The sequence below is a fragment of the Schistocerca piceifrons genome, chromosome 7, assembly GCF_021461385.2.
Source record: "Schistocerca piceifrons isolate TAMUIC-IGC-003096 chromosome 7, iqSchPice1.1, whole genome shotgun sequence".
Classification (NCBI taxonomy): Eukaryota; Metazoa; Arthropoda; class Insecta; order Orthoptera; family Acrididae; genus Schistocerca; species Schistocerca piceifrons.
This window is the reverse complement of record NC_060144.1, coordinates 228690159-228716876: the sequence shown is the minus strand read 5'-3', so window position 1 is coordinate 228716876 and position 26718 is coordinate 228690159. Positions and strand designations below refer to the sequence as shown.

The window sequence follows — 26718 nt, the reverse complement described above, 5'->3', positions numbered from 1 at the left end:
TTCCACAGCAATGACGTTGTGTTCAAAGACGATGGGACTCCTGTTCACACAGCTCGGATCGTCTAGAACTGGTTTTGTGACCTCAGGGAGGAAAGTCCGATCTCCCCCGCTGTCCACTTCCATCATCGTTACCTGAAAATGCTACTGTTTCGGAGGAATAAAGGTGTAAGATTCCCTTGAAAACCATACAGGACTCATATTTAACCACTCCGAGACGACTGTACGCTGTTTTGAAAGGCAGCGGGTTTCCTACACCGTATTAGGCAGGGTAATGTGTTGTGTTTTCTGAGTTTTCGTATTTTTTTCCACCCCCTGTTGATGCTTGTCCGACTAAGAACACCTTGTTAAGTGTGTTTTCACAGTGAGAGATGAGCGGTTTCCTGCTTGGTTTACAGGCTCGGTGAGGCTGGAGGACACGTACTGCTTCCGCCTCACGTGGCTGGGCCCCATGTGGGACAACAGCAGCGAGCTGGGCAACGTGACGTGCAAGGGCCTCGACCTGATGGCGCCGTGTACCAACCCGCTGGTCATCACAGGTCGGTATCGCGCGCCGGCTTGCGATAGCGGCCGCCTGTTATCTGAGCGCTCGCCGCAGATAATCTGCCTGCGTAACAACGGCGCACCCTTGTCTTGCTGATAACTCGTATCGCCTTGCCAGTGTTATCTCGCGCATTCTGTGTCAGCTTTCTGTGAGCTATAAACGTTTGCATTGTTCTAAGGCCACCGAGATTTAAATCCGTTCGCACTGGACAGTAACTAAAAAATTACAGTAAACCAGCAATAGTTCGGACATCATCAGTCCGGAATTCGCGATAATTCGGATCAGTTATTATCGTGAAATGTAGTGCCGCCTTTCTGTATCAGACATCATTCGTGCTAATCTCATTTACTGTAAAATGTTGAACGCATCCCCCTGTTCCCATTTGCTTCACCTGTGGACGACAATGAGTAACGCATGTATAAGAGGTTATCAAAAAAATTCTGTTAGGAGGCCGTAGATTCCGGAATAGGTACGCCAGTCCGTCAAAACCATTGCGAGCATTGAGGCTACGATCCCATCAACGCTCAGGTAGAAGATATCTTTTGGTAAAACACCGTCCCCTGCTCTGTCAATAAATCCGTGACTGCTTCCTGCATATCCATGGAGGCGTGATAATAGCTTGGGTAGAGGTCAAGACCACAGGGCGGGTGCTCGAATGTCTCGCACTTGGATTGCCGTTACTTGGGAGTTACGGCATTTGCAATATGGAGATGTGAGTTATCATGAAGCAGCATCACCCCTTGTCGCAGTCTTTCCCGATGTTTCGCCTTCACTGCTCCATAAACAATCTTCAATCGCCGATGGGTGTCTGACTGTTGGTCCTTAGGCAGCGAAGAGAAGAATAACAGCTTGTTGGTTCTGTTTGGACGCATTTGGTAATAACATCGCAGTAGTTCACGTAAAACGGCTAAGCAAAAATGCACTCCGTCTTCAGGCCACAAGTGGCCCATCAGAACCATCCGACCGCCGTGTCATCCTCAGCTGAGGATGCCAAAAGGAGGGGTGTGTCTTCAGCACACCGCTCTCCCGGTCGTTTTGATGGTTTTCTTTGACCGAAGCCACTACTGTTCGGTCGAGTAGCTCCTCAATTGGCGTCACGAGGCTGATTGCACCCCGAAAAGTGGCAACAGAGCATGACGGCCCGGATGGTCACCCATCCAAGTGCCGGCCACGCCCGACAGCGCTTAACTTCGGCTATCTGACGGGAACCGATGTATCCATTGCGGCAAGGCAGCTGCCTAAGCAAGAACGGCTAGAGGACAAATGTAAGTATTTAGAAGCATATTTCGCTGGGGGAAATATAGATACCGCCTACAGGAAAATTAAAGAGGCCTTTGGCGAAAAGAGAAGCAGCTGTATGAATATCAAGAGCTCAAATGGAAAACCAGTCTTAAGCATAACGGGGAAAGGTGAATGGTATAAGGGAGATGAACTTGAATACAGTATTATAGACATACAAGACGAGGTAGATGATGTTGAGATGGAAGATATGAAACTGCGAGAAGAATTTGACAGAGCTCTGGAAGATCGAAGTCAAATCAAGGGCCCGGGGTAGATGATATTCCGTAAGAATTACTGATAACGATGGAGGAGTCAGCCATGACAAAACTCTTCCATCTGATGCGCAAAATGTATGAGACAGAAGAAATACCCCTACACTTCAAGAAGAATGCAGTAATCTCAATTCCAAAGAAGGCAGTTGTTGACAGGTGAGAAAATTACCGAACTATCAGTTTAATAAGTCATGGCTGCAAAATACTAAGACGGATTCTTCGCAGAAGAATGGAAAAACTGGTAGAAACCGGCCTTGGGGAATGTAGAAACGCGCGAGGCAATACTGATCGTACGACTTATCTTAGAAGATAGGTTAAGGAAAGACAAACCTATGTTTATAGCATTTGTAGACTTAGAAAAAGTCTTTAGCAATGTTCAGTGGAGTGCTGTCTTTGAAATTCTGAAGGTAGCAGGGATTAAATGAAGGGAACGTAGCGCTGTTTACAACTTCTACAGAAATTAGATGGCAGTTATAAGAGTCGAGGGGCATGGAAGGGAAGCCGTGATTGAGAAGGGAATGCCCCAGATGTTTTTCAATCTCTATGTTGGACAAGCAGTAAAGGAAACCACAGAACAGTTTGGAGTATGAATTAACAGCTCAGGGAGAAGAAATAAAAACTTTGAGGTTTGTCGATGACATTGTCTGTCAGAGGCAGGAAAGGACTTGGAAGAGCAGTTGGACGAAATGGACACTGTTTTTAAAGGAATATATAAGATGAATATCAACAAAAGAAACAAAAGGACAATGGAAGATAGACGAATTAAATCAGGTAATGCTAAGGGAATTAGGTTAGGAAACAAGACACTTAAAGTAGTAGATGAGTTTTGGTACTCGAGCAGCGAAATAACTGAAGAGGGCCGAAGTAGAGAGGATATAAAATGTAGACTGTCAATGGCAAGAAAAAAATTTCTGAAGAAGAGACATTTGCTAACATCGAATATAGGGAGTCTTTCGTGAGAATGTCTGGAGTGTAGCCACATGTGGAAGAGAAAGATGGGCGTTAAACAGTTTAATCAAATATAAAACAGAAGCTTTTGTAACGTGGTGTTACAAAAGAATGCTGAAGATTAGATGGGCCGATCGCGTAACTAATGAGCAGGTACTGAATAGAAATGGGGAGACAAGAAATTTGTAGCACAGCTTGACCAAAAGAAGGGATCGGTTGATAGAACACAATTTGAGACACCAAGGGATCACTAGTTTAGTATTGGAGGGAATGTGGGGCGTAAAAATTGTAGAGGGAGGCCAGGAGATGAATGCAGTAAGAAGATTGAGAAGGGTGAAGGTTGAAGCAGTTATTCAGAGATTAAGAGGCTCGTACAGGATAGACTAGCATGGAAATGTGCATCAAACCAGTCTTAACCACAACAACAACAACAATAACAACAACGACGACGACGACGACAGTTTACGTTTCCGCATTTACCGCCCGCTCGTCGGAAAGACACGAATGTCACAGTAATCCAATGCCTACATGTCGTTGCTTATATACCAGCATCGGAGTCGCTCTATGTTGCATATACGCTGCAGAAAGCCCTCAGAAACTTTTTGATCGCTCCTTATATAATTGTTGGTTATAAATACGTAACAAATTCAAAGCCTCATCAGTGTTCCTGTTGAAGCTCACACGACCAATTGTCTTAGATTCCGTCTCCGTGTTCGCTTAAAAGTGTGTTAAATTGTCATGCAGTACAATACGGTAACCAATATTGTTATGAGTGACAGTTGTATGTGTATTTAAAAAGAAGTTTAGTATTCTCTCATAGATAGTGACATATAAGTTTTGACATTATGAACGGATGCAAAATGAAAATATCTATTGGACAAGAGAAGAAGTACGTTAACGCAATCTGACTCGCAACCTAGTAGAAAATATTTACACAGCACACACTGTCATGAATCCAGCGCAGCGGAGAGAGGTGTGGGCCTGTATATTTGGTATGTGTACGCAGCACTTAAATGAAATTGTTACTTTGACCATGGGTTAGCTTTCCGATTTGTAGCGCTAGGCTGTGCAGAGGGGCAGTCTCCCCTTACGTGTATAAATAAATTCAGAGCCCAAAAAATAGTCAACAAAAAGATAAATTTCACTATAAACTCGCTTCGTGCGACATACAACAATAGATAAGTGAGTCCTTAAAAAGTGGAGTCTTATGGCATGATTGGCTGGGAGATCACGAAGGGCAGGTACTGTGGCCTAACTGGAAAGTCTTTTCCTATCTCTCGAGCACACTGACCATTTTCCTTCGCGAAGCGTCAAATTTTTGTTTTAAGTTTACCTCATAATTGTAGACGACTGTAATGAGTTTGTGTGTAGTGTAGTGTGTAGTGTAGTTCGAGATGTTGAGAGTAGGGGGAGAGTGGAACCCAGTGCCACAACATAGGCTACTCTTCCCGAAGATAACCAAGGGGACCGTAGAGCTTATCGTTCTCATCCGATGGACGGATTACCATCAGCAGTGTCATAAGCCCTCACTCCATGAAAGACTGCGAAGACGTTTAGAATTTAGTACAGGACATTGACCCAGAGTCTGGTTATCATGAACTTTATGCCATAACCCCTGTAGCGAAGGGAAAATCGCCAATCGCGTGTGACGTACCCGTGCGGTCACCTATATAACTACCGGTCACACCCGGCGTTGCTTAATTTCAGTGATCTGACAAGAATCGATGTGTTCATGTAGACAAGGCCATTTGTAGTGAGTTGATAGAACACGATATCCCGTGCCAGAAGTTAGCAACTCGGCATCACCGGCGACCTATCTTTTATCACCACCTGCAACCTAACTTGCTTGCAGAGAAATTCTACTTACTGTTGATTATAATTCCCGTGTCAGATCTGTGACGAGTGGCGATCCCTCAGAGTGACTGTGACTCATGTATTTAAGTCGTGTAACACCACAACATAGCGTCTTACAAGTGTGGCATATTCAAACACATCAACTGCAAATAAGATACGGTTCTGGTAAATGAATTCTTGAGACGTAAATTTATATTGAGTTTAAAGGAAAGAGAAGAATTTTACAACCCCCTTCGATATTCCAACGTGTATTCCACTTTACAAACCAAAGCCATATCATCTGAGATACGTAATCCAAATTCCTTGAAAAAGTGAACTCCATGAAAACATAAACGAATTTATAATAGCACGAAATTGAATTAAGCAATACCTACGCATGGAGTGATAGTAACAGACATTCCAAACTAACGTTTCACGTAAAACCAACCTTCATCACAGTAAATGTCCGCCCCCGGTAGCTGAATGGTCAGCGTGACGGATTGTCTGACCTCTGGGCCCGGGTTCGATTTCCGGCTGGGTCGGGGAATTATCTCCACCCAGGGACTAGGTGTTGTGCTGTCCTCATCATCATTCTATCCTTCTCATTGACTGCACGTCGCCGAAGTGGCGTCAGATTGAAAGACCGGCACCCGGCGAACGGTCTGCCCGACGGGGGGCCTTAGCCATACGATGAAATTAAAAATCACAGTAAATAAATTGGTTTGACCTCACCCGATGCCTACGCGTTACAATATCTGCTCAGTGGAGTAGACCCTGGCCGGCCAAAAGCAGCTTTCCTCTCAATATTAGACACACTGTGGAAAGTGTCTCTTCGTCTATATCACGCCGATTCTATACCAGAAGTCACCACGAGTAAAAGAAATGGAGAACTCCCTTAAGACGAGAGCAGGCCACAGGTTTCAATATCAAGAAATGAAATTGCTGAATAACAGGCAGGTTTCAGGAGTACATCTACACATCTACATCTATATCACCACTCTGCAATTCACACTTACGTGCCAGACAGAAGGGTTATCGAACCACTTTCACATCGTTTCACTACCTGTCCACTCTGTAACAGCGTGCTGGAGAAACGAACACCTCAATCTTTCCGCCCGAATTTCGATTTCTCTAATTTTATTACATTGATCATTTCTCCTGTATCAACGGTTGCTAGCAAATTATTTTCCCAATCGGTGGAGAACGTTGGAAGTTGAAATTTCGTGAAAAGATCTCAGCGCAACCAAAACCACCTTTGTTTTAATGATTGCCACCCGTACTCGGTTATCATATCCGTGACACTCTCTCCCCTATTCCGCGATAATACAAAACGAACTGCCCTTTTTTGAAGTTATTTGATGTCCTGGAGATAAATCCAATCTCGTAAGGATCCCATTACTGTACAGTAGTGTATATAGTCTCCTTAGCAAACCTGCCAATAAAAACACAGTCTTTGGTTTGCCTTCCCCACAACATAACCTATGCGATCGTTCGAATTTAAGTTATTCGTAATTGTAATTCCACAGATATTTAGATGAATTGAGAGCTTCATATTTGTGTGACCTATCGTGTATCCAAAATGTAACACTTTTCTTTTAACACTCACGTGGATGACCTCACACTTTCGGACCTATTGTCACTTTTCAGGCCGTACAGGTAGCTTGCCTAAATCATTTTGAAGTTGGTTTTGATCTTCTGGTGACATTACTGGATGGTAAATGACTGTGTCATCTGCAAACAATCTCAGAAAGCTGCTCAGATTGTCTCCTGAATCCTTTATACAGCTTGGGAAGAGCAGAGGCCACATCCTTGGGAAACGCCAGATATCACTTCGATCATACTAGATGACTTTTCGTCAGTTACCTACGAACTGTGATCTGTCGACAGGAAATCGAGAGTAAATACAAATAATCAAGTTTAGGACATTAATGAGTATTTTTGATAAAATCCAAGCCGATTTTTCTGTCCAGAGAGTTATGACAAGATCCGGCATTGCTAACTCAACTTTTTGAAATTATGCTAAAACAAGATGGTCTATTCGGGAAACAAGAACGGACAACTGGACCAAAACTATGCACCATTGGTGATGTCGTGCACGCCTGTTAGAAACAACAATGCTGTGTCCGAATTCCTGCAAGAGGAATAGAACTGAAAGCTGCAGTGAAAGATCTGCATATAGATTAGGCCAAACAAACTCCAGTACTAGTGCTATTGGCTGTTCATATTCCGTAACTGGTGTAACGTCTCATAACATAAAAGTGTGTGGAGAAAAGTTAAGCGCAGCTGTTGCAAATGTTGAACCCTTCGCAAAGAAATAGAAAAGAGAAATATGTCTTTCGCACAGTCTATTCCAGATAATACACATGACATCAGGGCAGATAGTTAGTCTAGTATTTATTTAACCACTTCATGCAGACTATATTACGTTTTTAAACGTAGCTCCAGGTAACTGTTTTGAAAAACATGTATGTAATTCTGACTTTCATTAACTCGGACTGGGACTCGTCCACTTAGTTCGGACTAGTGCGGTTTCTCTGTATTATACATTTTGGTGCTTAACGAAGGCTATAAAAAACACGTCGATCTCAACACATGGCGACAAAGCTTAGTTGTTTCTTCGTCCAATTTTTCACCAAACAACTGCAAAGAATCTTCAAGAGGGACTCTGGTAAACAGAGACACAACATCAATATTTTTTATTTAATGACGAAGACCCTGAACAAACTGACGGAGTGGCTATAGGGAGTCCATTATCCCCCATAGTCGCCAATTTGTTTATGGAGGATTTTAAGGTCATGGCGTTTTAGACCGCGTTCTTAAAACCAACTTGCTTCTGGAGATACGTCGACGATACGTTTATGGAATGGCCACATGCGAGGGATGCCCTAAATCACTTCCTAGAACATTTTAATCGCCTGCATCTCAATATTAAGTTCACGATGGAAGTTGAAAAGAATGGAAAACTTCCGTTTTTAGATGTCTTGGTCTACAGGAGGGATGAGGGACATTGGCACATAGTGTTCATCGCAAGCCCACGCATACGGACCGATATCTTCATGCATCAAGTTGTCAACCATCGTACCAACGCAACAGGATCCTACGTACATTGGTAAGAAGAGCTTACGCCATCCCAGATGCAGGTAGTTTCACACAGCAACTGGACGATCTAAAAGCTGTGTTCACGCAGAATGGTTATATTAACGATCAGATACGTCGTGCTCTACAGATTTGACCTCCGCGGGAACCAAAGGGAGATACAAGCAAATCGGAGGCATTCCTACGTTTTGCGGGGAGCATATCTTCAAAAATATGTAAAATTTTAAAGAAATTTAATATTAAAAGTGTATTCCGTCCTCCTGCTAAGACCAGAACCTTGTTGGGCTCAGTGAAGGATGATTTAGGTTTGAGAAAGCCTGGAGTCTACAAGATTCCCTGCCATTCCGGGGGAGTCTGTATTGGAACAATTCGTACAGTCCAGAATCGTTGCGTGGAGCATCATCGCCATATGCGTTTATTTCAGCCAGAAAAATGTGCGGTGGCGGAACATTATCTTACGGAAGGACATAAAACGTTGTACTATGAGACACAAGTGTTTGCCCCTGCGTCGCGGTATTGGGACTGTCATTGAAATCCGGCTATTTAACAATATTATAAACTGAGATAAATGGCATCCTTTAAGTAAGAGTTGGAGCCCTGTTCTGTTTGATATTAAGAAACAACGGTCCTTGTCTCGGTCTTTCAAAACTGTCAGTAATGTTTGTTGTCGATTTATCGTTTCTGCGAGTTTTCCCCACTGGTGCGCTGTTGTGCGTGTCGCTAGGGGGCAGTTATTTTCTCACACGCGCGGTGGACCCACGGTCGGTGTATAAAGGAGCAGCCACGGCGTGTTAGATTTCAGTTCAGGCGAGATAGTGTGAAGGCCTACTCACCTGAAGATGACTGCCATATGGACCCCGAAATATTGTGTCCAGATTTCGAGATGTTCCGGCTGGAGATCCGAAATGAATACAACGTACAGTAATTTTAAAGTATTAAAGTATGACAGGGAGGGGAGGAGGGTTTGGAGGGGGCGGGGTACATGGTAAACAGTGCAGTCGTTGTCGTAATGCGGAAACAGAGTGAATTATATGACACCTAAAAGAGCATCATCATTAGCTTTCGGGGCACGGGTGCAAGAATTTCCGAAATGGCTAAGTTTGTAAAAACAGTTCGCGTGCCTCCGTGATAGAAGTATACCATGCATGGCAAAATGGTGCTATCCAAAATCAGTGCGGAGGCAACTGTGATGCACCACAGGTCATAGGTGACAGGCATTAATGACAGCTGCGGAAATACGTACAGGAGAATTGACATGCAACTGTTCAGCAACTGACCAGCCACGTGAACCATGGCGCTACCAATAGCGTCTTGTCAACGACTGTTCAGAGAACGTTGCCTCGGCAACAGGTGGCTGGTTCATCGACGCTGTGCATTCTTGACAAAGGCTGGAATTTGCAAGCCACTGAGTGGTTTTTTCAGATGAATTACGTTTTATGCACCAGTGGCGTGAAGTATTTGAAAGCAAACGCCTTTGAACAATCCTCGAAGAGTCCAGTTCGTAGCATTCCCCAAGTGATCTCCTCATTCTGTAAGGCACAATGGATCAAGTAACTACACTACTGGCCATTAAAATTGCTACACCACGAAGATGACGTGCTACAGGCGCGAAATTTAACCGACAGGAAGAAGATGCTGTGATATGCAAATGATCAGCTTTTCAGAGCATTCACACAAGGTTGGCGCCCGTGGCGACACCTACAACGTACCGACATGAGGAAAGTTTCAAACCAATTTCTCATACACAAACGGCAGTTGACCCGCGTTGCCTGGTGAAACGTGGTTGTGATGCCTCGTGTAAGGAGGAGAAATGCGTACCATCACGTTTCCGACTTTGTTGAAGTTCGGATTGTAGCCTATCGCGATTGCGGTTTATCGTATCGCGACATTACTGCTCGCGTTGGTCGAGATCCAATGACTGTTAGCAGAATATGGAATCGGTGGGTTCAGGAGTGTAATACGGAACGCCGTGCTGGATCCCAACGGCCTCGTATCAATAGCAGTCGAGATGACAGACATCTTATCCGCATGGCTGTAACAGATCGTGCAGCCACGTCTCGATCCCTGAGTCAACAGATGGGGACGTTTACAAGACAACAACCATCTGCACGAACAGTTTATCAAGGCCGTTATTGCGGCTAGAGGTGGTTGTTCTGGGTATTGATGTCTCAGGATTTATGCACCCAAATTGCGTGAAAATGTAATCACATGTCAGTTCTAGTATAATTTATTTGTCCAGTGAATACCCGTTTATTGTCTGCATTTCTTCTTGGTGTAGCAATTTTAATGGGCAGTAGTGTATCTATCTTTGTTGGCAATGTCCTACTCCTCACGTAGTTTGTTCTTCCTCGGCAACATGGGCATCTGCCTGCAGGACAACGCAACATGTCACACAGGTCGCAGTGTAAATGCATAGCTTGACAAGCACAAAAATAAATTTACTGTGTTCCTGTGGCCACCAAATTCCCTGAATGTAAGCCCAATCGAGAATCTGTGGGACCACCTCGAACGAGCTGTTCATACCATCGATTGAATTGGTTGGCTGGTTAATTGACGGTGTGGGGGGTGGGGAGGGGGGGGGGGAGGAAGCAGACTGGGAGGTCATAGGTCCCAAGACCTCACGTGGCAGAGACTAAGAGAATAACAACACAAATAGAGCAGTTCAGTGAATGGGAAAGGAAAATAGGCAAATGAAGAGGTAAAAGGAACGTTGGGGTGGCAGAAAGAGTCAAGAACAGGAGGGGCGAGGGGTGGAGGAGGTGGGAGGTGGGGAAGGGCGAGAGCGGGGGGCGCCCCAATGGCGCTACGCGCGGTGAGAGCCAGCACCACTGTCAACTCTTCCCGACCCCCACACCATACTATGATCGTGATACAACTGGGACAACACCAGTTGAAGAAGGCCCAGGAAAGGGGAAACAAAACGGCTCAAAAGACCAGACAAAATGAAGTGAAAAGGGTGAAAACCTGGCTGGCATGGAGGCAAGGCCAAAGTCTCCCAAACCAACGCCAGCACCAACCAAGGCATTCCAGTTCTGGAGGGAAATGCAGGTACTTAAATCTGGGAGGACAGACCGCTTTCATGAAGAAAACTGAGGTCAGACGTAATGGTGTAAGGGTCGTCCACTAACGCGAAGAACAAGAAAGCTGGGAGAGCATTTTTTGAGCAAAGCGCCAAACTCTGGGGGCGTTCCATAAAGTATAGAGCACCGTGAGGGGGCCGCGCAACCACAAAAGGGGGGTGGTTCATTACGCATTAAGAAACCATGGTTCAACCTGATACAGCCGATATGAAGACGGCAGTGGATTTTAGAATTTCGTTTTTGTGAGGCTCCACGGCCTCAGCGTCTTCTGAGAATGAGGACATGTTCCAGGTAGCCTGTATTCTTATTATTATCTGTGGGGTTGGCCATTTTCAACTTTTGGACATTTTCAATTACGTGTCGTAAGCTTTCAGCCTCATTTTACATTTTAATGCATGTACTAGCGATATATTATAAAGTAAAATGAAGTTATAAGCTGAAGATACGTGCTTGAAAATGACCAAAGGTTGAAAAAAGCCAACCATAGAGACAATAAAAAGAATACAGCCTCCCTCGACCATGTTTTCATTCTCAGAACGGCAGAGGATGTTAGACTGTCGTCGGGAGAGGCAGAGGGAAGAACACCACATGGTAGAAGTCCTTTGTATCGCACGAAACCACGCAACTGGAATCGACATGCCTTCACATACCTTCCAGAACCTTACTGACTCTCTTCCTGCAGCTATCGCTGTGTTCAGCGCTGCAAAAGATGGACATTCTGGCTTTCGACAGGTGATCACACTAATGTGACTGGAAAGTGTAGTATCGTTCCACGGAGGATAGACTCCTGCAAAAAGCCACATATGTCTATAATGTTGCAGGAGATCGAGTATAGCGAAAAAAATTCTATTATTAGCTGAAAATTTTCAGGCCAACCGATATCAGTGAAATGGCCTCATCATCGATGCAGCGACTAAATAAAAAGAAGTGAACGAAAAGATTGAAGTTTACTTGCTAGTATTCCGAATGTATGTAACGTTGTTAATTTACGTGACAGTTCTCCCGGAACAGAGCCGTGTGAAGCTCGTTACGTGGGTCAGAATCGTCTGCACAGTTGGGTTCCTGACGCGCAGCCGAGTCCGGCGCAATTACCGCACATCGTTTCCGGCGCTCCCCGTTTTATTCCTGCTTCCGGTCGTGCGAAATACCTTTGGCGGAGGCAATTTCCCGGCAGGATGGAGGACGGGAGCTAATATTCCGGCAGGAGCTGGCCAATTCAGGGGCCGTCCCGGCGGAATGTCGGCGCTCTCATAACGGGCTATACGTGAGCGCGAGGCGGTCGAGCCTTCCGTGTCTGCCGCTGGTCAGAGAGGGGCGATGGGAAGGGGGGATGGGGGGGGGGGGAGGCACGGCCGAGGGCACAGGGGCAGCTTTGTGCGAGGCACGAATCCTAACTCCTTTGTCTACAGGATGATTTTTTCAACCGTGTACAAACTCTAGGGATTGATCGATGAGAGTATACGGAAAGAAAGGTGTAATGAAACGTCGGGAAATGCGTGGTTTCCATGCTAGATACCATTTAGTCAATAATATTTTGTTACAGAGACTGCGGTGTAATACGAGCTGTACCAGGCAGCCACATTTACAGTATGCATTGAAACTGTGTGAAGTGCCATAGCATATTCTGACTCACACGTTCACAGCGGCCAGGCCGCATCCGAACAGTGTCAAAGGCAGCATGATTACGCTGCTAGTCTCTTAATATCTGGAATGGGCTCTGCGTACACGATACTTTTGAGATGGACCCATAACCAGAAATCGCACGGGCTGAGATCCGACGAACGAGCAGACCATGCAACTACACCCCCTTGTCTGATCCATTGACCAGGGAAGATACGATTGACATACGTCCGGACGTTAACGGCGAAGTGGACTGAAGCACCATCACGAATCATCAATGGCACTTCTTCCAGCAGGAAAGGCAAAGTACCCGCAAAAAATGTCACTAGTTCTGGGCTGTTAGGCGACTTCGAAGGAAGACTGGTCGCCAGTTATCCCAACCCACACATTCCGGCTGCATCAATGCTGATGATTCGCTCTCACCATACCATGGGGATTCTGCATATTATCCCACATATGACCGTTATGAAAGTTGGAGATACCACTTTGGGTGAAGGTGGTCTCAGATTTGAAAAGGCTAGATGACAAATCTCGGAATCGTGGTCGCCAGATGAAGAAACCAGTGACCAAACTCTTGCTAGCAAGCCCTGTACACGCTGTAAGTGGTAAGGGTAGTAACAATTGTCATGGAAAATATTCGACACGACCGTCTGGCGTACCCTGTACGGGCGGGCTAACTATCTGGTATTGACATGGCAGTGGCCTTCCACTATGTTAATCACATTTCCCTCCAGATCTGGTGTCTGCACATTTCGGGCACGTCTTTCATGATTTCCTACTTCCTGAAACGACCTGTCTCAGACAAACGACGAAACACGGTTGCAAACATTGAATGGTGTGGTTGCTGTCGGCGAGGTAGGTTTCCTTATACAATCTTGCCGCCTGCCTCTTTTGCCATTTGCCTTCCCGTAAGTAAACACCATATCAGCAAGCTCTCGATTCGAATACGGGACCGTTGTGTACAACGCTGTATCACATCCACTACAAGGTGAGTCAGCAAGGGAAGTGAATCGGACATACTGCTTGTGCATGACATATTAGGGACAGTACCATCCTTTAGGAGGAAACCATGCATAATAGGAAAGTGGCTGCATGGTACAGCGCATGTTACACCGCAGTCTCTGTAATAAAGCTGGAAACCGTGCGTATCCGGTCGTAAGTTCATTAGACCTTACTTGTTCTGTATCGCCTCAATGATCAATCTCTAGAGTTTATACACGGTGGAAATAATGAGCCTTTATTAACACTTACTTCGGAGTGTTGTTGTTTTTTATGTTGAAGGTGCAGGACATCGTGATCATTATTGTCTGTGCTATTTCAATCAATATACAAACGGAGTATAGTAAACTGTGATTTTTATGACTGCTTATTTTACTTTAGTTACTAAGAAACTCCTCCTCCCTATGAGCCATGGACCTTGCCATTGGTGGGGAGGCTTGCGTGCCTCAGCGATACAGATGGCCGTACCGTAGGTGCAACCACAACGGAGGGGTATCTGTTGAGAGGCCAGACAAACGTGTGGTTCCTGAAGAGGGGCAGCAGCAGCAGCCTTTTCAGTAGTTGCAGGTTTTGTTGGTTGGCAGGAGAGCCAACACCGGGTTACAAGAGGAAGCCGAAAGGCATGCGTTTTAGCTCACGCAGGCTGGCGTGAGGTCTGGAACAGGACAAGGAAATTAGAATTTAGAAAAAACGATCGTAGCTGGTGGAATACTTAACTTTAATCCATAAATGGTGAACGTCGCTCTTGACGGTACATTATTCATAATATCAATAGTAACTGGTAATGGCGCCTTGCTAGGTCGTAGCAAATGACATAGCTGAAGGCTATGCTAACTATCGTCTCGGCAAATGAGAGCGTATTTTGTCAGTGAACCATCGCTAGCAAAGTCGGTTTTACAACTGAGGCGAGTGCTAGGAAGTCTCTCTAGACCTGCCGTGTGGTGGCGCTTGGTCTGCGATCACTGATAGTGGCGACACGCGGGTCCGACGTATACTAACGGACCGCGGGCGATTTAAAGGCGACCACCTAGCAAGTGTGGTGTCTGGCGGTGACACCACAGCAGGGGCCACAGTCTGGATGACTGACTGATCTGGCCTTGTAACACTAACCAAAATGGCCTTGCTGTTCTGGCACTGCTAACGGCTGAAAGCAAGGGGAAACTACAGCCGTAATTTTTCCCGAGGGCATGCAGCTTTACTGTATGATTAAATGATAATGGCATCCTCTTGGGTAAAATATTCCGGAGGTAAAATAGTCCCCCATTCGGATCTCCGGGCGGGGACTACTAAAGAGGACGTCGTTATCAGGAGAAAGAAAACTGGCGTTCTACGGTTCGGAGCGTGGAATACCAGATCCCTTAATCGGGCAGGTAGGTTAGAAAATTTAAAAAGGGAAATGGATATGTTAAAGTTAGATATAGTGGGAATTAGTCAAGTTCGGTGGCAGGAGGAACAAGACTTTTGGTCAGGTGAATACAGAATTCGAGAGTAGAAAAAGGAAGAGAAGGAAACATAGTAGGTGAATATGGATTGGGGCTAAGAAATAAAAGAGGAAACCGCCTGGTAGAATTTTGCGCAGTGCATAACTTAATCATAGCTAACACTTGTTTCAAGAATCATGAAAGAAGGTTGTATACATGGAAGAACCCTGGAGATACTAAAAGGTATCAGATAGATTATATAATGGTAAGACAGAGATTTGGGAACCAGGTTTTAAATTGTAAGGCATTTCTAGGGGCAGATGTGGACTCTGACCACAATCTATTGGTTATGAACTGTAGATTAAAACTGAAGGAACTGCAAAAATGTGGGAATTTAAGGAGATGGGACTTTGATAAACTGGAAGAACCAGAGGTTGTACAGAGTTTCAGGGAGAGCATAAGGGAACAATTGACAGGAATGGGGGAAAGAAATACAGTAGAAGAAGAATGGGTAGCTTTGAGGGATGAAATAGTGAAGGTAGCAGAGGATCAAATAGGTAAAAAGACGAGAGCTAGTAGAAACCCTTGGGTAACAGAAGAAATATTGAATTTAGTTGATGAAAAGAGAAAATATAAAAATGCAGTAAATGAAGCAGGCAAAAAGGAATACAAACCTCTCAAAAATGATATTGACAGGAAGTGCAAAATGGCTAAGCAGTGATGGCTAGAGGACAAATGTAAGGATGTAGAGGCTTATCTCGCTAGGGGTGAGATAGATACTGCCTACAGGAAAATTAAAGAGACGTTTGGAGAAAGGAGAACCCCTTGATATGATACTGCGTGAAGAGTTTGACAGAGCACTGAAAGACCTGAGTCAAAACAAGGCCCCCGGAATAGACAACATTCAATTAGGTCTATTGACAGCCTTGGGAGAGCCAGTCCTGACAAAACTCAACCACCTGGTGAGCAAGATGTATGAGACAGGCGAAATTCCCTCAGACTTCAAGAAGAATATAATAATTCCAACCCCAAAGAAAGCAGGTGTTGACAGATGTGAAAATTACCGAACTATCAGTTTAATAAGTCACTGCTGCAAAATACTAACGCGAATTCTTTACAGACGAATGGAAAAACTGATAGAAACCGACATCGGGGAAGATCAGTTTGGATTCCGTAGTAATGTTGGAACACTTGAGGCAATACTGACCCTACGACTTATCTTAGAAGAAAGATTAAGGAAAGGCAAACCTACGTTTCTAGCATTTGTAGACTTAGAGAAAGCTTTTGACAATGTTGATTGGAATACTCTCCTTCAAATTCTGAAGGTGGCAGGGGTAAAATACAGGGAGCGAAAGGCTATTTACAATTTGTACAGAAAGCAGATGGCAGTCATACGAGGCGACGGGTATGAAAGGGAAGCAGTGGTTGGAAAGGGAGTGAGACAGGGTTGTAGCCTATCCCCGATGTTATTCAATCTGTATATTGAGCAAGCAATAAAGGAAACAAAGGAAGAGCTAGGAGTAGGTATTAAAATCCATGGAGAAGAAATAAAAACTTTGAGGTTCACCGATGACATTGTTAATTCTGTCAGAGACAGCAAAGGACTGGGAAGAGCAGCTGAACGGAATGGACAGTGTCTTGAAAGGAGGGTATAAGATGAACATCAACAAAAGCAAAACGAGGATAATGGAATGTAGTCGAATTAAGTCGGGTGATGCAGAGGGAATTCGAATAGGAAATGAGAAACTTAAAGTAGTAAAGGAGTTTTGCTATTTGGGGAGCAAAATAACTGATGATGGTCGAAGTAGAGAGGATATAAAATGTAGACTGGCAATGGCAAGGAAGGCGTTTCTGAAGAAGAGAAATTTGTTAACATCGAGTATAGATTTAAGTGTGAGGAAGTCGTCTCTGAAAGTATTTGAATGGAGTGTAGCCATGTATGGAAGTGAAACATGGACGGTAAATAGTTTGGACAAGAAGAGAATAGAAGCTTTCGAAATGTGGTGCCACAGAAGAATGCTGAAGATTAGATGGGTAGATCACATAACTAATGAGGAGGTATTGAATAGAATCGGGGAGAAGAGGAGCTTGTGGCACAATTTAACTAGAAGAACGGATCAGCTGGTAGGTCATGTTCTGAGACATCGAGGGATCACCAATTTAGTATCGGAGGGCAGCGTAAAGGGTAAAATTCGTAGAGGGAGACCAAGAAATGAATACACTAAGCAGATTCAGAAGGATGTAGTCTGCAGTAGGTATTGGGAGATGAAGAAGCTTGCACAGGATAGAGTAGCATGGAGAGCTGCATCAAACCAGTCTCAGGACTGATGACCACAACAACAATAAGAAACTTCTTTTTTATCTTTTATGTTTTACAATTGTATTTAACATTTAAATTCGAACATCGGTAACAAGTTTATCGTGGTGGTATTTTCACTGTAGCTGTATATACATTGAGGAGACAAAAGTCATGGTATACCTCCCAGTATCTTGCCCAGCGTAGTGGAGAAACGCGATGTCCCATGGACTCAACAAGTTGTTGGAAGTTCCCTGATGAAATGTTGAGCCAAGCTGCGTCTGTACGCGTCCATAATTGCAAAAGTGTTGTCGGTGCAGGATTTTATGCATGAAATTACCTCTCCATTATGTCCCGTAAATGTTCGATGGGATATATGTCGGGCGATGTGGGTGGCCAAATAATTCGCCCGAATTGTCCAGAATGTTATTCAAACCAATGGCTAACAGGTGTGGATCCGTAACATTGAGCATGTTTGGGAACATGAAGTCCATGAATGGCTGCAAATGGTCTCCAAGTAGGCAAACATAACCATTTCCAGTCAGCGATCGGTTCAGTTGGACCAAAGGGTCTAGTCAGTTGCCTGCAAACATGCCCTAACCTTTATGGAGCCACCGCCAGGTTGCACAGTGCCTTGTTGACAACTTGGGTCCATGGCTTCATAGGGTATGTATCACACTCGACGTACAACCAGCTCTTACCAACTGAAATTGGACCATGCCAATGTTTTCCAGTCATTTAGGATCCAACTGACATGGTCACGATCCCAAGACAAGCACTGCAGGCGATGTCGTGCTGTTACTAAAAGCACTTGCGTCGATCGTCTGCTGCCATAGCACATCAACGCCTAATTTCGTCGCGCCGACCTATCGGATACGTTCGTCGTACGTCTCACATTAATTTCTGAGGTTAGTTCAGGAAGTGTTGCTTGGCTTTTAGCACTGACAACTCTACGCAAACGCCGCTGCTCTCTGTTGTTAAATGAAGTCTGTCGGCCAATGCGCTGCCCGCGGTGAGAGGAAACGTCTTACATTTGGTTATCTCGGCACACTCTTGGCACTGTGGAGAATGAAATATTTGATTCGCTAACGATCTCCGAAGTAGAATGTCACATGCGCCTAGCTCCAATTACCATTCTGCGTTCAAAAGCTGTTAATTCCCGTCGTGCGACTATAATCACGTCAGAAACCTTTTCACACGAATCACCTGAGTACAAAAGACAGCTCCGCCAATGCTCTGCCCTTTTATATCTTCTGTACGCGATACTACCACGATCTCCATATGTGAATATCGCTATCCCATTTCTCCTGATATAGTCGTCGTGGTCTGATGCAGGTCGTCCCTCTCACCACCTCTTTTAGGGCATAGTATTTTCTCCTCTCTTTATTCTGTAGTGGTTCTGCATTATTTCTACCCAGTGTTATCGTCACCGGCGCATATAATACCGATCGTACAATAGACTGCATCATCTTCCTGGTCCTATCTAATATTCCCTCACTGCTCCTGCTCCTTCCTGTTGTACGCTGTAGAAGCAAAAAAATTAATACACCTGCCTGAAATCCTGTCGGCCCCCCGCGAGCACGCAAAATGGTTCAAATGGCTCTGAGCACTATGGGACTTAACATCTGTGGTCATCAGTCCCCTAGAACTTAGAACTACTTAAACCTAACTAACCTAAGGACAACACACACATCCATGCCCGAGGCAGGATTCCCGCGGTTCCGGACTGAGCGCCTGAACCGCTAGACCACCGCGGCCGGCCGCGAGCACGCAGAAATGCCTTAACACGACGTAGCATGGATTCGACTAATGTCTGAAATAGCACTGGAGGAAATTGACACCATGAATCCATAAGAGTACGAGGGGGTGGGGATCTCTTCTGGACAGAACGTTGCAAGGCATCACAGATATGCCCAATAATTTTCATGTCTGGGAAGTCTGGTGGCCATCGGAAGTGTTTAAGCTCATAAGAATGTCCCTGGAGCAACCTTGTAGCAATTCTGGACGTGTGGGGCGTAGCATGGTACTGATGGAATAGCCCAAGTTCGTCGGAATGCACAATGGACATGAATGGATGCAGGTGATCAGACAGAATGCTTACTTGTCAAGGCCGTTTCTAGACGTATCAGTGGTCCCGTATCACTTCAAGTGCACACGCCTCACACCATTAGAGAGCCTCCACCAGCTTGAACAGTCCCCTGTTGACATGCAGGGTCCATGGATTCAAGAGGTTGCACCCATACTCGTAAATGTCCATCCGTTCGATACAATTTGAAACGAGACTCGTCCGACCAGGCAACATGTTTACATATTTCTATATTTGAATACGCATGCTTATACCAGTCCATTTGGAGCTTCAGTGTATAGCCCCTGGGCTATTTAAATTTGTCCGCTATTGCACGATACCTTCCAGTATTTTCCAGTCCTCAGTTGCATCCAGTACCTTTGTCATGTTGTAGGAGCTCTTCAGTCCCACTTCTCTGCCTATCTTGCTTAGGCTTTCGTGTTGTATCTTTGCGTCTTCATCCGTCTCAGTAACGCTATGTCGTTCGTAAAGATGATGCAGTCCACTTGGGCCCTATTATCCTTTTTGTTCCCTAGGTACGTGCATGTTATTTCAGTTTTTTGTCGTTTATTGTTCTTCACTGACTGATTACTTCGTCCAGAGCCGAAAAATTGTGACAGTCCGTCTCCCTGTTTGATACCGGTCATGACCTCAAAACACTTACATGTCATACACGGCTCCTCTGAATCTCAAAATTTCCGTTATTAGTTCTAGGGTAGTACCATCTAGTTCTCTGTTCTACAGCGTCCTTTCAAGAGTCTGTCTGTCGATGGAGTCATAAGTCTTGGTGAAGTTCAATAAGACTACTATGATTACTACCGTCTTTTTTTGAGGCAGTATTTTCTATCAGTTGTTTCAGGTTTAATATGTGTTCTATGCATCCTCTTCCCTTCCTAAATCCCGCTTCCCACTTGTTAGCCTCCAACTGTACTTAATATCTGTTCTTTTAAGCTCTTGAGGAGGAATTTGAACACCACCTTGTAGCCGACCTCTAGTAGCGACATTCCTCTGTAATTTTTTTTTTCAATCCTCTTGGACCCCTTTTTCTGCATTGGCACTATGATCTCATTCTTCCATCCTTCTAATAACTTCTTTATCCTCCAAATCTTTACAAATAACCTTGGTCGATATTTTTAGATCGTATATGGGCTCTCCGACCTCATCGCTAATACGAAGATGACTCTCCTTCTACGTTCAGCGCCAATTTCATCTTGTCTTCAGCTTGGTCACAGTTCGGCAGGCCGTGAAAGTATCCTACAGTTCTCCTTAGCTCTAACGGCCAGTTCAACTTCCATTTCTCTTGTAAACAGTTCTCTGTCCCTATATCCTGTTAGATTCTTCTCGAATTTTCTGAAAAAGTTTCTAGTGTTGATTTTTCTAAAATTATTCACAATTTCGTAGAGTTCCTGCCTCATCCTCCGTGCTCTGCTCCACCTTATTGTCCTGGTCTCCATCTTCTTTATTCCTAGGAAAAACTCACAGTTTTCTTCTTTTCTAGCGTGCCCAAATTTTCCTGCGGTTCTCTTCCCCTTCCTCGCAGTTCCACCACCAATTACTCTTTTTCTTTTCTTCCTTTCACCGTACTTCAAGGTATTTCCCCATGTTCAGCTTTATGTCTTTCCCCTCACTGAATGTTCCTGTTCGTTTCTCCTATTCGGCTCGATAACGTCTTAATTTGTCTCTATCTTTGTATTTCCGGTTGCTCTACTCATCTGTGACTGCCTGCCTCTGTTTGGAATCCAGTGGCACGAGACTTCTGTAAGACAGTGACAGTTTTAACTGAAAAAATAACGGAACTAGCTTCCTCTGTCACTGTCACTGATAGCAGTGGCGATGTGAATTCGAACTAGTGCGACCACCTCTCGGCAGGCAGCAGCGCTGTTCAGGACAGAAAACATTCAACGATCATTTCTCCCCATCCTGGTCACATTCGCACACGTTCCCCTACCGATCTTAGTAGTAATTGGTAACCTACATAAATTAGTATACTACAATAATTAATAACAGTAATTGTAATATGAGAAATGATGTCTACTAAATGTTTTGAATGTCATTTGTTTCTTATTAATTGCACTGTATTACAACAGCCTTAATTGGATTTCATAGTACTTGCTCCAAACGTGTACCACATTAGAATATGACCGCCACTATAATGCGCATTCACGAATCCAGGTGGATAGGTGCTGGTTGCTCCCGTTCGTGAGTTGTCAGCACTGGAAGACAAACAATAAAATACACCCCACCCCTTCACTTTTATTAACCCCACAGTGGCCGCGCCATCTACTACTTTGTCACTGGCGTAAGCGGCGAACTTCACTTAGCTCAAGGCGAAATTAACAAATCTCTGTTAAAATTAAGCATATCTTAAAATGCAAGGGCAGTTCAATAAGTAATGCAACACATTTTTTTCTGAAACAGGGGTTGTTTTATTCAGCATTGAAATACACCAGGTTATTCCCCAATCTGTTAGCTACACAACACTATTTTTCAACGTAATCTCCATTCAATGCTACGGCCTTACGCCACCTTGAAATGAGGGCCTGTATGCCTGCACGGTACCATTCCACTGGTCGATGTCGGAGCCAACGTCGTACTGCATCAATAACTTCTTCATCATCCGCGTAGTGCCTCCCACGGATTGCGTCCTTCATTGGGCCAAACATATGGAAATCCGACGGTGCGAGATCGGGGCTGTAGGGTGCATGAGGAAGAACAGTCCACTGAAGTTTTGTGAGCTCCTCTCGGGTGCGAAGACTTGTGTGAGGTCTTGCGATGTCATGAAGAAGGAGAAGTTCGTTCAGATTTTTGTGCCTACGAACACGCTGAAGTCGTTTCTTCAATTTCTGAAGAGTAGCACAATACACTTCAGAGTTGATCGTTTGACCATGGGGAAGGACATCGAACAGAATAACCCCTTCAGCGTCCCAGAAGACTGTAACCATGACTTTACCGGCTGAGGGTATGGCTTTAAAGTTTTTCTTGGTAGGGGAGTGGGCGTGGCGCCACTCCATTGATTGCCGTTTTGTTTCAGGTTCGAAGTGATGAACCCATGTTTCATCGCCTGTAACAATCTTTGACAAGAAATTGTCACCTTCAGCCACGTGACGAGCAAGCAATTAAGCACAGATGGTTCTCCTTTGCTCTTTATGGTGTTCGGTTAGACAACGAGGGACCCAGCGGGAACAAACCTTTGAATATCCCAACTGGTGAACAATTGTGACAGCACTACCAACAGAGATGTCAAGTTGAGCACTGAGTTGTTTGATGGTGATCCGTCGATTATCTCGAACGAGTGTGTTCGCACGCTCCGCCATTGCAGGAGTCACAGCTGTGCACGGCCGGCCCGCACGCGGGAGATCTGACAGTCTTGCTTGACCTTGCGGCGATGATGACACACGCTTTGCCCAAAGACTCACCGTGCTTTTGTCCACTGCCAGATCACCGTAGACATTCTGCAAGCGCCTATGAGTATCTGAGATGCCCTGGTTTTCCGCCAAAAGAAACTCGATCACTGCACGTTGTTTGTAACGCACATCCGTTACAGACGCCATTTTAACAGCTCCGTACAGCGCTGCCACCTGTCGGAAGTCAATGAAACTATACGAGACGAAGCGGGAATGTTTGAAAATATTTCACAAGAAATTTCCGGTTTTTTCAACCAAAATTGGCCGAGAAAAAAAATGTGTTGCATTACTTATTGAACTGCAATCGTATTATTGACTCTGTAAGTATATCTGCTATTGAGCAAGAAACGTATACAAATAAAAAGTTCTTAAAGTTAGCTCCCGTTTTTTGATCCTGATGTTAGTGGTTAGGTGGGTGTTATTGTGAAATAGTGCTGAGTACTGTATGCGGTCCGCAGGCCGTAGTGTGACGACCACTCATCTAACACATAAAATCACAACATTGATTGTTGTGAAAATTATTACCGTGTGACACCTGGTACGACACTAACTCCCCAAGCGGCGTGAAAGCGGCCGTAAGATTTTCGTTTTTAATTATTTTTCTACTGAATTAGCGAAACAGTTATTATATTCTTGCGTTCAAAGCATTAGTAAATTAGAAAGAGGCATGAATTATCGTTAAATAAATGTAAAAATAGCCGACATTACCTACAACTGCCGGCCTGGGTGGCCGTGCGGTTCTAGGCGCTACAGTCTGGAACTGTGCGACCGCTACAGTCGCAGGTTCGAGTCCTGCCTCGGGCGTGGATGTGTGTGATGTCCTTAGGTTAGTTAGGTCTAAGTAGTTCTAAGTTCTAGGGGACTGATGACCTCAGAAGTTAAGTCCCATAGTGTTCAGAGCCATTTAAACTATTTTTTTACCTACAACTCATGTACGAGTAGCGTGTAATTTCTGTTGTCAGTTCTTATTATGATAGGTACTTTCTGTCATACTTAACTATTTTGTATGGAGTCCAATGTTTCGCTCATTCTTATACTTCACTAGACTTTCTAGTGGTTGAATACATTTTTGGAAACGTAATTACTATTGCTTCCTAAGCAAAGGTGTTGAAGATTCCTGACGTTTACGGTTTAGATGTAGCAACAATTGCCGAATTAATTGGTTTCTTCTGGGTATGGAAACAGTTTTATTGTGAATGTTTTCTTAGTATTAGGTCAGTGTGGTTTTTGTTTCAGCTATAGTTGTGGTGGCATATTTGGTACGATAAATCATGTAGGTGTTTCATTCTGCACAAGTTTCCTACGTTCCATATCCAGTGATCTGACTGGAAACAGAGTGAAGAAAACTTTACGTTGTTGAATAGGTACATGGTTTTTTCTCCAAAAGTTTAGGTCTTCTCCTGTTTATTAGCAACCTTTTTGTTTTAAAAAGCACAAGACATTCTTCAGTAAATATCTGCAACTTGCAAGAAATTCGTAAATAATCTGATCTGTAACGAAGCGGCTCACACCCTCAAGGGTCATTAGTAAATCTAAAAAAAGACAAACGCAGTGTCGTCTTCTTGTTTTTGCGATAATTTATTGCGCTACAGGTGCTTCCGGTCGTAAAAAACCATTCTCCATACGAATATAAACTATTACGATTCGCTTTCACTTTCACAAGATCACGTTGAACTCATGAATATAACTTCCTGTTCTCAGTAACTTATTAATATAACTTCCTGATCCCAGTTGGTAACAAAAGCGATACGGAGTGTCTCGACTTGTGAGAAACCTAGAGTATGTAATCTGTGGCATGAGCGTAACATACTGCGCGTATCAAACCGGCCTAGCCATGTGATTTTGGGACGATGCTACTTGTCTACATTTTGCAGTAATAGCGAAACTTGAATATTACACATATTCAGCTTGTTTTATATACGTTTCTGCACGTTTGAGTCTTAGTAACAGTTATGGTGCAGTATTGCTGTTGCTGAGGAGGTAAAGAGAGGTATGTGAAAGGACGACCAGTTGCTTTTAGTGTAAATGTAAATGTCAGATTGGTATGAGGAAATTTATATCATGGCAGAATGTGAGGCACGGTAGACACGATATTGTAAATTCTTCTACTGCAGAACTAACGTCAGCGATTTTGTGACCATGTACTTACGAGAGAAGCACTAGATAAACTTGCAATTGTATTTGAGTGAACTGCCACTCACTGCATGTACACGGTGATAATTATTGAACTATATGAAATAAAACCGTCATTACTTCTGAACGGTTTACATTAGGACGTTGGAGCGTGATGGAATTATAGTCCGTTCCACAAACGATGGCGGTTCGCGCAGGTCGAGAAACGGACGGGGACTGCATTGTTGCCGGTTTCAAGCGACAGTTGCGATACGCGCATACACGTGCTTTGCGCTTCATATGAGTGCCCGTCCTACAAATTATGTGTCACATTTGCTTGTGCAGGATTTGTCACTTACAACCACCATCAGCCATGACAAATTGCAACAAACGGAATAAAAATTCTCTAAGTAAACCGCTACGATCACGTTTAATGCTCACATTGGGTACGATATTCATAGCAGAGCGCTGCGAACACTACTGGACGTTCTTCGCTGTCTGAGAATACGTACGTAGCTGCGCAGTGTAAGCCTGAACTCGACAGCCATTGTTTGTGACTCCAACTACCGGGTGATCAAAGAGTCAGTATAAATTTGCAAACTGAATAAATCACGGAATAATGTAGATAGAGAGGTACAAATTGACACACATGCTTGGAATGACACGCGGTTTAATTAGAACAAAAAAAATACAAATGTTCAAAAAATGTCCGACAGACGGCGCTTCATCTGATCAGAATAGCAATAACTAGCATAACAAAGTAAGACAAAGCAAAGGTGATGTTCTTTACACGAAATGCTCAATATGTCCACCATCATTCCTCAACAATAGCTGTACTCGAGGAATAATGTTGTGGACAGCATTGTAAAGCATATCCGGAGCTATAGTCAGGCATTGGCGTCGGATGTTGTCTTTCAGCATCCCTAGAGATGTCGGTCGATCACGACACACTTGCGACTTCAGGTAACCCCAAAGCCAATAATCGCACGGACTGAGGTCTGGGGACCTGGGAGGCCAAGCATGACGAAAGTGGCGGCTGAGCACTCGATCATCTCCAAACGACGCGCGCAAGAGATCTTTCACGCGTCTAGCAATAATTTGTTTATATTATTTTTTTGTTTTAATAAAACCCCATGTCATTCCAAGCACGTTTGTCAATTTTTACCTATCTATCATCATTATTCTGTGGTTTATTACGTTTTCAAATTTATACTGACTTTTTGATATATAGTATGCGCATGGGCACGCGCATTGTTGTTGTCGGCCATTTGCACGTGAAAACGTCACGGTACAGCGTGCCTGAGCGTATAGTGGTAGTGAAGGCCAACTATGTGATCAATAACAGACCAGCTGCAGCTCAAAGGAAGTTTGCGACCGAGTTGTATTAGTCATGACAGTGTTGGCATGTCGGTCGTCCGGAAAGGGCGAAAACGCCTGAAAACATCGAGAAGGCAGACGCTGTGTTTCAAACCAGCCCCAGGAAATCGATCAGATGAGCTGCACAAGAGGTGGGAATCAAGCGGGAGAAACGACGACAAATTGTTGTTGAAGACCTGCATCTCTTGTCGTACAAAATGCAAACTCATCAGCCATTAAGCCCCCAGGACCTGTGACTACAGAACGATATGGAAGATTTTGAATGATGATTTCATCCCCATTATCCAAAGTGACCCTGATTTTGACGAGATGTGGTTCATGCAAGTTGGAGCTCGACCCCATCAAAACAGAAGAGTGTTTGGTGTCCTGGTGG

General features: G+C 44.3%; 1 protein-coding gene across 1 annotated transcript in view; it reads left to right on the top strand.

Annotated features, from left to right (window-relative positions):
- Window positions 1–26718, top strand: part of LOC124805567 — a 123606-nt gene that overhangs the window by 49228 nt on the left and 47660 nt on the right. The window contains exon 2 of the mRNA XM_047266133.1: window positions 396–536. Within this exon, the coding sequence (XP_047122089.1) occupies window positions 396–536 (141 nt within the window). The remainder of the gene's footprint in view (window positions 1–395; window positions 537–26718) is intronic.